We start from the raw sequence: 14,122 nt of genomic DNA, 5'->3' as shown, positions 1-14,122 counted from the left end.
TCACTAAATGGCGCGGCGAGTGCTACTACTCCAACATCTACCGACCTTGCCACTGATTGTGTTTACAGCGCCGAATTCCAGTCCAGTGAGACACCACCGACACAGACAGTGGTGATACGTACGGTGTAATTCATTATGGCATAGCATTTCACTATTATTCTTATTTTTTGTATGTTGCCGAAAGGGTAATTAGTCTGTACTCTGGTATGGTGCAGCCATCCATGCCACCCTATACCATGCTAAGCTTTTTATTTCTAAGTAACAGCTACATCTAGTATAACCTATCGTTTACGCCGTGGTCTTCCTCTACTGTTCTTACTGTCCACCTGAGTAGCGTAACGGTTAGCACTACTAACTGCTATCCTCAGAGGCCTGAGTTCGATTCCTGGTACCGTCAGAGTTAAACATTGCAAAAGGCTAGTATGTGTTTTAAATGGTACATGCACGCTACCTCCATTAGGGTGTACCTAAATAGAGCTGCACGACCTCGAGGAATAAGAGGACATTACTTTTCTTTACCGTTCTTACCACCTACACTTCCTATAAAAACCAACTAAAGTCCTGGATGTTTCAAGAGATCTACCATTGTACACATTCGTCTTGTCAAATTTCGCCATCATCTCACCAACTTATTCATTCAGTATCTGTTCAAAGGTTATCCGATCTGACATTTAGCATTCTTCTGTGACACCACATTTCAAAAGCTTTCTGCAAGAGTTGTTGTCCATGTTTCACTTTCATACAATGCCATGCTCCATCAAACGATGGTGATTATTATTATGATTCAAAAACATATTTTTGAAATGTATATCATGGTTTGATGTTAGCAAACTTTATTTTCTTCAGAAATACCTTCTTTGCTTGTGCTAGTCTGCATTTTTTGTCCTACTTACTTCTGACGTAGTTGGTTATTCTACTATCCAAGTAACAATATGCATCTACCTCCTCCAACATGTCATTTCCTAATCTAATATTTCATCATCTGTCTTTATTCGACTGTATTCTGTTACTTCTGTTTGTTTTTTTCATATTTTATACCTTCTCCAAGAATATATCTATACCATTCACTAATTTCTCCAGATCTGCAGACTCAGATAAAATAACAATTTCATAAGCAAATCTCAGGATTTTGATTACCTCTTCCTTAAATGTGATTCCTTACTCAAATTCCTCCCTGATTTCCTTTACCGCTTGTTCTATATAAACAGTGAAATGCAGCAGGGACAAATCGCAACCCTGCCTCACTCCTTCCTAGATAGCTGCTGCTTTTCATATACCTTCTGCATATGATTCATGAGGAAATATAGTAACGGACACTCGTTCATGATCATTATCAAGGTAGACCGGTGCCGGAGTTTTCATGTTGAGAAAGTTAACCGTGATAAAAACTAGTAGTGCTGTATATGTCATCACATTTCTCTTACAGCCAATAGACACACATACGTGCTTCATTTCAATAGCTATGACAAGATCTCATACTGGTACACCAAGACATCTGTTTTGGCATAAAAGAAGTCAGGGTAAATCGTTTGACATCAAGACTTGACGGTTCGCTGAACTTCACTGTACAAGTTATTTGGCGGCAATATCAACATCTTAAAGTCTCCTCAATTGCAATAGATTTTTAAAGACGTCAGACTGTCGGTTATTTCCTCTGAAAGAGAGTTCGTTTGCATGCCAGCTAATCTACTGCCACGAATCCCTAGCATGTAAGCTCTCTTAAATAACACCATCCACCTGTTGCTATTTATCGATGAATGCAGTAGTTTTTCATCTTTCTCTTGGCACACGGGGAAGAGCAAAATACAGCTTCCACCAAAGTTCCAGTCCCATCCAATTACGCTAAGGCTGCGACAGTACGAAGCTTCGGACCACCTCCAGCAGTTGGGGGCGGAAGAATGCACCCACAGTATCTAGGACTGTCATAATCCAAAAGTCCAAAACCAAGACAATGCCGCAATTTACCTATTAGTGCGGCAATAACAGTACACCTAATGTGGGTGAATCAACTCATTTTATGACGAAAACACTACTACAAAAACGTGTAGCCTGCTTAATATGCAGTAAACATCTGTGTATCTCTCATTTGTCAGAGCCAAGAACAAAAGAAAGTTTGATTTTGAATGAGTTTATGAAACTCGCTATAACTTCCATGTTTCATGTTGTATTGTACTACCAGCATTACACTTGCAGATACGCCCCGCTCTACATTCGCATGATGTCCACCACAGGTGACTGGCCACTTAAATTTCGCTACATTGTCAGCAAAGAGTAACGTATATCTTCATGAACAAACCTTTGTTCATAATGTCTTCTAGATATTTGGCGGCAAATTTAAATTCCTGAAGTTGATTTTCAAAATTTCTAAACAACAAAATAGCGTGATTTTTTTGGCCCGAAAGTTCTTTCTGTATAAAATGGCGGATTGTCGGCGAGGCGATTAAAAGGACCTCTAGGGGTTCTCAACTTGGGAAAGCGGCTCGGCGACCACAGGGTTTCTAGCAGAGTTTGCCATTGCTTCCATTTATTTGTGCCAAGCTCCCCAATTTATCTTTCATATTCAACCTCCCTTGCTCAACTCTTGTTCTCTTCCGACCCCGACGGTATTAGGTTTCCGAGGCCTAGGGAGTCTTTCATTTTCACGCCCTTCGTGGCCCTTCTCTTTCTTTGTCCGATACCTTCATTCTTCGAAATGTCTGATCTCCTGCATTTTCCCTCGGATTAGTGTTAATAGAGAATGGCTGCCCTTACCAACCAACCAGCTCGACGAAAGGCCCGCTCCCACCTACTGGAATGGAATCGAATCGAACCGAACAGAATTTGTTTTTAACATGTGTTGAAATGGGAGAAAGAGATGGCGATCGCCACGAGTCGAATCGAATCGAACCGAACGGAACAGGATTATCTGCCAAGAATATTTTTCGACAAGCGGAGCGGAATCGAACAGAATTATCAAGATTCTGTGCAACTTCGTAGACGATCGGGTCGAGTCGAGATCTTTAGGACGACCATTTGGCGGCAAATGTGTATCAGCTTCAGCTGGAGAGTCAGCTGTTTCTTGGATACGGTCGGGAATGTTCTGTTTTGTGATCGTTTATTTAACTTATTAATACTAGACACGGAACAACTTATTAGTTTAGTTCAAAAATATAATTTCCTCTACTACAAGACCCACGAGCATTACTGCAACAACGTAAAAAATTATGGCTGGGAGGATATAAGCAAGGCTATGGGAAACCAAACTGATTAGAATATTCAATTTTGTGGTAGGTTACTGCAGTCTATATACAATTTATTTCATAATTTTTGTTGACTTCATCACAAAATCATGTTATGTTGGAGTCCACATACAGTACATCAGTACGATAATTGACATCACATCTCACATAGGATGTATCTTTTATTATATTTTCAGTGAACGATTTCGTAAGTGGCATTCCATAGGTTTCAAACTGTCGTATGTGTGTTGTGCGGTTATGGTTGCGTAGGTGTGAGTTTTCATTCGGGAGATAGTGGGTTCAAAACTCACTGTCGGCAGCCCTGAAGATGGTTTTCCGTGGTTTCCCCTTTTTCACACCAGGCAAATGCTGGGTCTGTACCTTAATTAAGGCCACGGTCCTAGCCCTTTCCTGTCCCATCGTCGCCATAAGACCTATCTGTGTCAGTACGACGTAAAGCAAATTGTAAAAGATATAATAAAAAGGAATGTTGAGTCTACCTCATCCTCCCACGGGACGCAATCTAATGCGTAGTTTTAAAAATGATCACGGCCTTCCATTGCATCTGAGGTAGCATTTCCTCCTATAAAATTGAACTTTTCTGTTAAATTCTACTATCTGAAATAGTTGTTGAAATTGCAGTACAGTAGGCTAACTCTGAAGTAGGCCTACCGTCGAAAATGAGCTTCATCGCGCATTCAACATTCAAATAAGTTTGAATACTCTCCTTTTGGCTGTCGTGTTAATTTCATGCACCCAGAAACTTCTCCGATCTCTCGTAATTTTCTACCTCCTCACACCTTCTATCAGACCGTCCATTGCAAGCCTGTGAAGTTTCCCGTAGAATCCCGTTCGATTCTGTTCCGCTAGATGTGAGCGGTCGAGTGGAAATTTCGGCTGTTCGGTTCGATTCGATTCCACTAGGTGGGAGCGAGCCTTAATTCGTCTGAGTGTTACCAAAGGATTAGTCGTGCTAGAGCAGCCCAGTGAGGCGCACTTCTCATCTTCCCCAGTAGGCCTACGCCCCATTTTGGCGCCCCGCATCGGTTGTTATCGTTTTCCTATAACCACATAACCTTAGGCGGTGCAATTTGCCGGGCTGAATGCCTCAGACGGTTGAGGCGCTGGCCTTCTGACCCCGACTTGGCAAGTTCGACCCTGGCTCAGTCCGGTGGTATTTGAAGGTACTGGTACGTAAAAGAAACCTGCAGAACAAAATTCCGGCACCTCGGCGTCTCCGAAAACCGTCAAAACTAGTTAGTGGGACGTAAAAAACAATAACTTGATTTATTATTAGTGGTGCAATTTGAGGATCCGACCAGCCTTCGATAATGACCTAAACACCAAAATAACAACAGACTGGGCCGAGATTCGATGCCGTAAATTTGAGTAGCCTATAGAAGGAGAGTGCCTTATGTTACTACGCTACGCAGTCTGTTCGTTTCAAACCCTCCTCTGATTAGATGATTTTTTAATGGTCCAAAAATACGGATTACTCGGTCAGGTGGGTACAGGATAGTCCAGAGTTTACTAATGGTACAGCTATGACTGCTCACGTGTGTGGTGAAATGAAATGGTGAAAGGCTTTTAGGGCCCGGAGTGTCCGAGGACATACGTGTGTGGTAGCCTGTTGTCATGCTAATGAGGCTTCGAGCTATGTCCAGTAGGCCTATTGCTTTCACTTGTACTTCCTGTACGACTTCCCTTGGTCAACATTTTATCCTTACAAGTTGCTTTACGTCGCACTCGCTTATAACACGGATTGCAGTACGTTAGGCGTCTTAATTTCCTAACTTTAGGAACGCTTTCTTTTCAAACTTTTTCTCAACGAGCCAGACTCAAACATTACCTGTAGTCGTGGTGATTATTGTTTTAAGAGGAAGTGCAACTCCTCCTTTACCTTGGATACACAGTAGGCTATTTCCCGTCAGTAGTTAGAGACGATGGGAGTCCACCTCCTTGCAATTGACTAGGACTATCCACAGGAGTTCACGTCTCGAATCCCCCTGTTGGTGCGGGACGTAGAATAACAACCGCGGTAACCGCTCCTGTCGTAAGAGGCGACTAAAGGGGGCCCTAGGGAGTTTTAACTTGGGAGCGTGGGTTGGCGACCACGATATTGATTCCAATTACTTGTGCCAGGCTTCTCACTTTCATCTATCCTATACGGTCTCTCTTGGTCAACTCTTGTTCTTTTCCGACCCCGTACGTATTAGGGCCTTTCGTGGCCCTTGTCTTTCTTTGGGCTACTTTGTTTTTTCGAAGTGTCGGACTTCTTCCATTTCCCCTCTGATTTGTGACAACAGAGGAAGGTTGCCCAGTTGTACTTCCTCTTAAAACAAGTAACCACCACCACAAGTCTCGAAAGGTCCGGGGTAGAGGACTCTAAAGACTCAACTAGGATTTACGCTGTAGTCAAGGACAGATCTATAGGGAGAGTTCAGGTGGACGTTTTCCCTGCCTTTAGAATGTGCAGTTTATTTACAAATACTTCACGTCACAAGCTGAAGGCATTATCTCTGTAATGTCCACTGGAGTTGGTGCTGTTTGTAGACTCATAATTTACAACAATTAATTTATCGAGCAATTTTGACATTTAGTTTGTACCTCTTGAACCCTTAGACGAGCTGGGTAGTTTAATGTTGGGGTGGGTAGTAATGTAGGTCAGCAAACGGAGCTTGTAAGGAATAGAAAGCAGTCGTAATATTTATATGCAATTAAGAAATTTGTTAGTGTACGGTGCAATTAGTTACTTTTAAATCCTGTACAACAACTGATGTTATTTGTCTATCTCTGGGACTCGTTTCTTGATACCGGGTCGGGGATGAGTTGAAATGAATTTATTTGGCATCTATTTACGGCCGGATGCCCTTTCCGACACAAAACTCATTTGAGAAACTAATGAAGATGGAATGAATGATGGTGGTGAATGAAATTCGGTAAAGAGGTAGAAAAAATCGCCTGTCGAGCTGTTCGAGAAGTTGCCTGAAAGTAAAAATGGAAAACCATAGAAAGCCATTCTCAGAACAGCCGATGGTGGGGTTAGAACTCACGCATCTCCCGAATGCAGAGCTTGGCTTCAACACGCATGGTCACTCCGCTCGGTACAACACATGAAGAGATTTTGAGAGGATAAGAAGGCGAAAACCATCAGACGAACGAACAATTTGAATGGGCATAACGAAGAAAGAAGAAGAATCAAGTAAAACTACAAGCTTCCTTGCTTAGTAATGCAACGCTAATTCAGCAATAAATATGCGTCCAATCACTTACCCGTAAATCTAAGATACCACTACAGTTACTATAGCCGTTCTCACAAAGGGGGCAGATTACCGATGAATATTCTAATTTGCTTCGTACTAAACTTAACAATTACTAAAGAACAATTACATAATTTGGAGCTTCTAATAATAAAACCAAGCTTTTTGTCAGCCGAACTCATTACTTTTGCAATCTGGCTGTTAAAAGTTAATTTGCAGTGGGAAATAATTCCTAAATTATTAATAGACGGTACAATTTCAAGTACTGTTTCACCAATACGATACGTCAGATTTATATATTCCTAGTAAATACCAGAACTTTACATTTCTTAACATTTAGGAATAGTAAAGTAAACTCGTGTCCTCATCCCGAGGTGGTGCAGCTCTTTTCAGGCACACCCCCATTGGAGGTGAGTTGCATGTACCATTTTAACCACATACCAGCCCTCCTGCCAGTTTTAAATTCCTGACAGTACCGGGAATCGAACCCGGGCCCCCGAGGACGGCAGCTAATAACACTAACCGTTACGCTACGAAGGCGGACATTTAGGAATGAATTATTGCTATCACACCATAATATAATATTAATATCCAGTTGCAAATCATTCTCATCACTGCATTTGTATCCGATCTTATATAACTTTACGTCGTCTGCAAACAACAATCAGAGTAACGAAGCATTTCAGGCAAATCATTAAGCATAATGAGAAATAGGAGAGGCCCAAGATTCGGCCCTTGTGGCACACCAGAAGAACTAACAAAATTGTGTGAAACTTCATTTTTGAAATAAAAAATGGCTGCCTATATCATAAATACGAACATACTAATTGAAGTAATGGTTTAGAAACTCAAACTGATTCAGCTTTGTCAAAAGAATTTTGTGGTCCACCTTGTCAAAGACAAACTTACAGCTATACGACCCAAACAGCGCAAGCGGTTGTAAGTAAATATCCTTGAATAAATCTGTATACAGTCATTAAAGAAAACATTAATATACTATCTAAAAGAGCTTTTCCAAACACATTTTTAAAGCGGTGTTTTCATGTAAGAAGATGTAGATATCACCAGAGGAATTACCAAGGCCATAACCGTTATGTCCAGATTGAAGAACGGATTGTAGACCAACAGATTGCTGACAGTAAATCCTGAAACACGGGCCTACAATGCATGCGTTATCAGTACACAGCCCTTGAAGAGCCCTTGCTTGACATAGAAAAGACTGAACACCATCCATATTCGTTGTCTTTAGGGATCCTCCAGATCTCATGGAGAAGTCCTACAGCGCACAGGATCTTCAGTACGTATGCACTGCTCAGTCACACGCGATTCTGGTGGCTGTAAGGCGAATAGACAATTGATTTACAGAGAACTGTTTGAAAGTACGAGGCCAGTTAGAAGACGGTCTGTAAAAAAAAACTGTTCATTCCACAAATCCGGCCTCTCACCACTGGATACCGTGGTTCAAATCCCGGTCACTCCATGTGAGATTTGTGCTGGACAAAGCGGAGGCGGGACAGGTTTTCCTCCGGGTACTACGGTTTTCATTGTCATCTTTCATTCCAGCAACACTCTCCAATAACATTTCATTTCATCTATCAGTCATTTATCATTGCCCCAGAGGAGTGCGACAGGCTTCGGCAGCCGGCACATTTCCTATCCTCGCCGCTAGATGGGGGCTTCATTCATTCCATCCCTGACCTGGTCAAATAACTGGAAAAAGGCTGTGGATTTTCACTCCGCAAATGGGAAAGCATTGCCGACGACAGAGATATCTAGCGACTGACTGAAAAATGGGGTGCAGAGAGCGGAGGAAACTCAGAGAAAGATCTAATGGCTACAAAACCCAGACGAAAGAGAGAGCAGACCCTTCGTGCTTTAACGTGCCAAAATTGCAGAAGGTACTGTCGCTCTAGGCTGTGTTCCTAATGTCAGTCACGACGCCGCAGAAACTGAATCACAGTGCTACACCATCGTCTTACGAGGACGAACGGATGCCTATAACAACGTAGTAAGAATGCACTTACACGCGTTTTCTTATGCCTCATGTTGCACTCATGGTTTTTGTTTGTTTGTTTGGTTGTTTGTTTGGTTGTTTGGTTGGTTGGTTGGTTTAAGGTGAATACTTAAGTGCATTTTAACTGTTAAAGGTGTTTATAAAAATACGACTTCATCCGAAATTATGTTACTCGTATTATCATCTCGAATACAAATTATTCATCTTGTCCAGGAACATATTACACTATTACAGTCTCATAAGAGGAGGAGTACTTTTCTAAATCCATACTCCTCTATGATCTGGAGTTTAAAATAGTAGCTCCTCTTTCGCTTGACCCGAATTAGATTATCAGCTCTAACAACATGTTAAGACTGGTTTGAAAGACTTGAATAGGATGCACCCAGCCATATGTAACAATTTAAGAAGAAGAGTGGTGTAAAATCTCAACTATCAGCCTTCTTAAAAGTATAATGTTGTAGTTTCCCTACTTCAACTTATTTCTAAATGGTCACGGCTGATTCTTCCCCAGTCCTAACCTCAATGCATGATACATTCGTACACCAGTACAAACCCAGAAATTATCAGAGAGCCTTTACAACACTCACTACATGAAGGAACAACATAATCTACGTTTACACACGACAGACAAATAAACGAAAATCTTAAGATGTTTACTGTACTTACTGGAAAACATTCACAGAATTCATAAATGATATGTTCATATTAGTATAATTATGATGTATTTATTTTAAATTTATGATACAAATTAGTTTCTTTTAAAATATTTAATATTCTCTGCGGTTTTTTCTGTACAATGGCGTAGTTAAGTGTAAGAGAGGACCATGAGTCCTAACTTCGCCACTATTAAAGACAAATAAAAAATAAAAAGTAATGTTAATAAAAACTCATTAATAGCCAACCTTATTCTTCCCTTGCCGTTTGAAATGGTCTGATCTGATACTAAAATAGTTCCATATCCGCGTTTTCTAGTTTAAATGCATTATATCTGACAAAACTTTTCCATTCACAGTGCTCGTAATAAAACAAAAACAAAAAAAAATAACGTCGTAAAGTGTCGTTAGTTTCTTCCCGAAAGTAGTGGCTTTTATTTATTGTTGTCAAATTCTGGCCCTCGTTAATGAACTATTATTCTCTCTCATCAACACTAAAACGGATTTTAACATCAGACACTGCATCATGAATATCATGCCTGCTACCCACGCAGAGTGGTATCCTTTCTTCTTTATTGTTCGGGAAATACATATAGAGTTCTGCCTCATGTAGGATGCAGACATAACCAAAAGGAAACTGTTCAGACGTCGGTGCTATGGGGGAGTACAACTAGGCAACCGTACTTTCTTGATCAGAAAAGAGAAGGGACGAGGCATGAACCTACGAAGAATGAAGTTATCAGCAAAATAAGAATCGCAATGAAGGGCGGAAAAATGAAAGCTGCCCTAAACCTCGCATACCTAATGCCGTTGGGGCCGAAGAGAAGAGTTTACCAAAGGAGGTGGGTACATGTTAGTGAAATCGCAGACTAAACTTTTTTTTTTGCAACTGACTTTACATCGCACCGACACAGGGATAGGAAAGGCGCATGATTGGGAAGGAAGCGGCCGTGGCCTTAATTAAGGTACAGCCACAGCATTTGCCTGGTGTGAAAATGGGAAACCATCTTCAGGGCTGCCGACAGTGGGGTTCGAACCCACTATCTCCCGGATGCAAGCTCACAGCTGCGCGCCCTTAACCGTACGGCCAACTCGCCCGGTACTAAACTAGTGACTCCATGGTCGCCAACTTACTCTCCCAAATTCAAAGTTCCTTCATAACATTTTAAACTGAAAGATTTGAAAAATAGAGTTATTTGTGAAAATATTATAATTTCACCTATGCACCACTGTACAAAGACCAGGGAGGACTAGATAAAAAAATTAAATAGAAAATAAGTGGAAATAGGAGATACTGTCATCACCAAGAATCAAGACGAGGGGAGATAAAACAGCTACGGGGTCACCGCTTGAGAGGGTGATGTGCGTAGCCTACGTGTCCGAGGGTTTGAGAATTGGCCCTTATTTAAGGGGAAAAGAGACCTTTAAATTTTACAGCCTGCTTACGTGTTGGCAAATGCTGGTCAAGTTGTCCGCGTCCGAGACTTCCACGCCGACGTCTGGGGTTCGTACGGTCCAATGTCCCATTTATTTTATCATGTTCCCCACCCATGCGACCTAGGAAAAGCACAGCCAAAATATAAGCTGTATCATTTTGCTCGCGGGACCTAGTGTTTACAGTGCACTATGTCTTCTGGTATAGGCTAGAGCAATTTTGTTACTTTCATTGATCTGTCTCAGTCTTATCCTTGGCTTTGACAATATGAAAGTGACTGAGGTATGAGCGATGCTAGTAATGTCATTCCTTATGCAGCCAGTCCCTGCTATGAATGGTGTGAAAATGTTGCTCATAGGGTCGGTTGGTGCATGCATTTCAGTGGGCTTGGCAGACTGAAATGTAATAACAACTTATGGCTCAGTGAGGAAGGCAACGGGAAACTACCTCACTCCTCATTTCCCTAGTACGCCTCTTCAGTGATGCCTAGGCCATCTATGACAGCTGATGGCGGAGCTGTTGAGGATCCAACCAGCCTTAGGGCTGATGAATGAACATACATACAACCTCGTTTAATATCGTCCCGTCTTGTTACCCTGTTATTTTTTTAACTGCAGTGTTGCTGCAGTATAAGATCTGTGTTAACTACTTGCACGTAAGTCAGAGACTCGTCAATGTGCGTGCGTTCGTGCGTGTGTGTGAGAGAGAGAGAGAGAGATGAGTGGACTGCAGAATGCGCGAATTTAATGGCGTTTTTGTTTCTTCTTTATTGCACCAAATGCATACGGAGAGTAGGTAGGGGAGGGAAAGACAATTTAACCTACACCCTAGGACGATAGTAAACCTGTTTGTTACGATACAGCTGCGTACTTCCTACACCCTTGTTAGATCGATTTTCTGATGCGAGACGTAAAAACACAAGAAACTTCATGCCTGACTACAAGTAACAGCCTATTATTTTACTTTTGGAGTCGAAGCGACATGAGTTACGCAGTCCGTTGCCCACAAAGCATCGTATTTCCAATATTCAAATTTAAATGATCATTTAGGATCCCTTTGCAACAGGAAAGATAACATAATTCCTTGCAACAAGAACATATAAATTAGGTATGGTAGATTATAACATTATTATTATTGCAAATGGTATTCTACGTATTATGGCATTCTGCAAAGACAGAAATAAATTTAAATGAAATAAACCGGCAATAATCACGGGAAAGGAAATTATAAAACTATTTTCGCATTTCATATGAATGTGAGCTTCTATCAAAGCCTCACATAAACAAATCTAACCTTAAAACGAAAGATTGATCTTAGATCGATATTCGATGTTCGAGTATTATAATCGATTTACGACGATCGATCTAAATATGTCGAACCATTTATTCAATTAATAAAGCAAGACAAACTTCAATAAATGACCTTGAATTAATACTGGATAATACTCTTATTACTAGGTAACTGACAGCTCCTCTCGAAAGGGCCTCGTCTTTACTACTCACTATTGACCGACCGACTGTTTAAAAAACACGTTTTAAGAGAAAGATCTACGAAGACTGAAAAATGTCTGATAATACCAGTACTATACGTTACTAATTTACAAACGAAAACCAAACGAAAGTAATAATAATAATAATAATAATAATAATAATAATAATAATAATAATGCAGGCTTTTGGATTGAATAGCCTATATTAAATTAATTACACGTATAAATTCATCGCAAACACTCGTCCTTCTTCAGAGTTAAGAACCCTGTTTTTAAATGGCATACTCCTTGTACGAATAGCACTTAACCAAGGGACTCATACTTGCAAGCATTAAACAAAAATGCCCAGTACTCCATCGTTGTATTATGATCGTATAGACAAATTACGTGGTTTGCTTTCCAATTGTGCTTGCATACTGGAGGGATTAGGCTACAGGCGGAGTGAAACAACCCACGAACATAGACTTCATTAAGATTATAAGCTCACTAGTCTACATAATGTTTCTGAGGTAATGCTGAGGACATGCAACACGAAATTGCCAGTTATCATGAAGGTACAGTAATATGCTGGTTATATAACCTCTCATTTAGAGGACTTCCCTGTAATAAAAAAGTAAGTTTACGGAAAGAAGGAAAAGCAAAAATACGGTAGAAAAGAACTCGCTGAGTGTAGAAATCTCTTTTAAAATGGCATCGCAAAGCATCTATCACCCAAGGAATTAAATCCAACGTACAGATCATCTGAAGGCGAAGTACGGACAGGTTAGCCTATCCCACTCCAATACGAGTACCAGTACAGAAAGACAACCGGCATTTTCAACGTAACCTGTGTGAACCATAGGCTACATTTCGGAACAGAGGTAAAAATCTTCAAAATCCGAGTAAACTTCATCGGTCGTACAGAGACAGACACTGGAAAGTTGTCTTATTAGTAGCAACCCGTTAGCTGCTAAACTATAATAGTTATACTCGGTCATTAAAGAATAGACCCTTACAGTCAGTATTACCGGTACTGATCTTCAAATACAATTCTAACTACTTGAGGTATACTACTAACCTATAAGCATTTATGATACAAATATTAACCTACAAAAATCTTCTCATCCGAGCTATGAAATGTAAAGCTAACAACAAACTTACGGGTTTCTCAGTTTTAGCTGCTCTTCTAGCTTGTAAAGCGTACATTATTTAGAACGCTTCAGGAATTAATATGTTCAACAAATAGTATGACAATACCCGGTAAAACGTATATGAGAAAGACACTGTTAAACTCATTGTTGACATACACAGGAACACAATAAAATTCCTTTCATTTAGCACCATAGGAAAGATATGTTTTACTTACCAGTAAAATGCTATTTTATCTCCGAGTCCATTTCTCACGTTCCGGTCCAATACATTATAACATATATTTGTTGTAGCTCCTTCCATCCATTTAATAAAAATTGGTCCTTTGGTAACATCAAAATTATAAGAATAAAACTTATTCGGATTAGCCGGCGTCTCCCAATGAAACTGTTTGGCAACATCGCTCCAGAATTCATCAGGACTATCGATCGATTTCTTGTACATGTCCTCATACTGTGCCATCGAACTAATATACGACTTCCTAGCAAGAGCCGGGTCCGGATTATACACTGTTTTGCCCATGATGATCTATTCTTCTGTCACTATCTCGACACGCGTTAGATGACAACGAAGTGCGAGGTTTCGTTTACCTTCGGGGGGGCGCTACAGCAGCGAGCTGGCGAAGCTCCGTTCTCACAAGCCCCGGTTGAACTGACAGCAAGCTTATCGTTCATTCTATATACACCGGCGTTGAGCGGCAAGTCCTGCTTTCAGATAGTACTGGTAGGTGACACAAGATGGCTCTGTTGGGAACAATACAATACTGCGTTGCCGGCTACCGCGTTTAACTCTCCGTGGTACTGCACTGTAAGATCGGAAGATCAGGTGATTGCATTCCTATTGGCTGAGACAGGAAGGCGCACGCAATTGTTATGCACGCTAGTGTAAAACCTGATGACAGATGTCTTTCATAAAACATCAAGTC

At 40.8% G+C, this 14,122-nt stretch overlaps 1 protein-coding gene across 1 annotated transcript in view; it reads right to left on the bottom strand.

The window, feature by feature from the left end:
- Positions 1 to 13,876, bottom strand: part of AcCoAS (acetyl coenzyme A synthase) — a 194,773-nt gene extending 180,897 nt beyond the window's left edge. The window contains exon 1 of the mRNA XM_067145012.2: positions 13,415 to 13,876. Coding sequence (XP_067001113.1) covers positions 13,415 to 13,719 — 305 coding nt within the window. The 5' untranslated portion in view covers positions 13,720 to 13,876. The remainder of the gene's footprint in view (positions 1 to 13,414) is intronic.
- Between the last annotated feature and the right edge of the window lie 246 nt (positions 13,877 to 14,122).

The sequence above is a fragment of the Anabrus simplex genome, chromosome 4 (assembly GCF_040414725.1).
Source record: "Anabrus simplex isolate iqAnaSimp1 chromosome 4, ASM4041472v1, whole genome shotgun sequence".
Taxonomy (NCBI): Eukaryota; Metazoa; Arthropoda; class Insecta; order Orthoptera; family Tettigoniidae; genus Anabrus; species Anabrus simplex.
The sequence above is the reverse complement of the archived record's forward strand: the minus strand, read 5'-3'. Positions and strand labels throughout refer to the sequence as shown.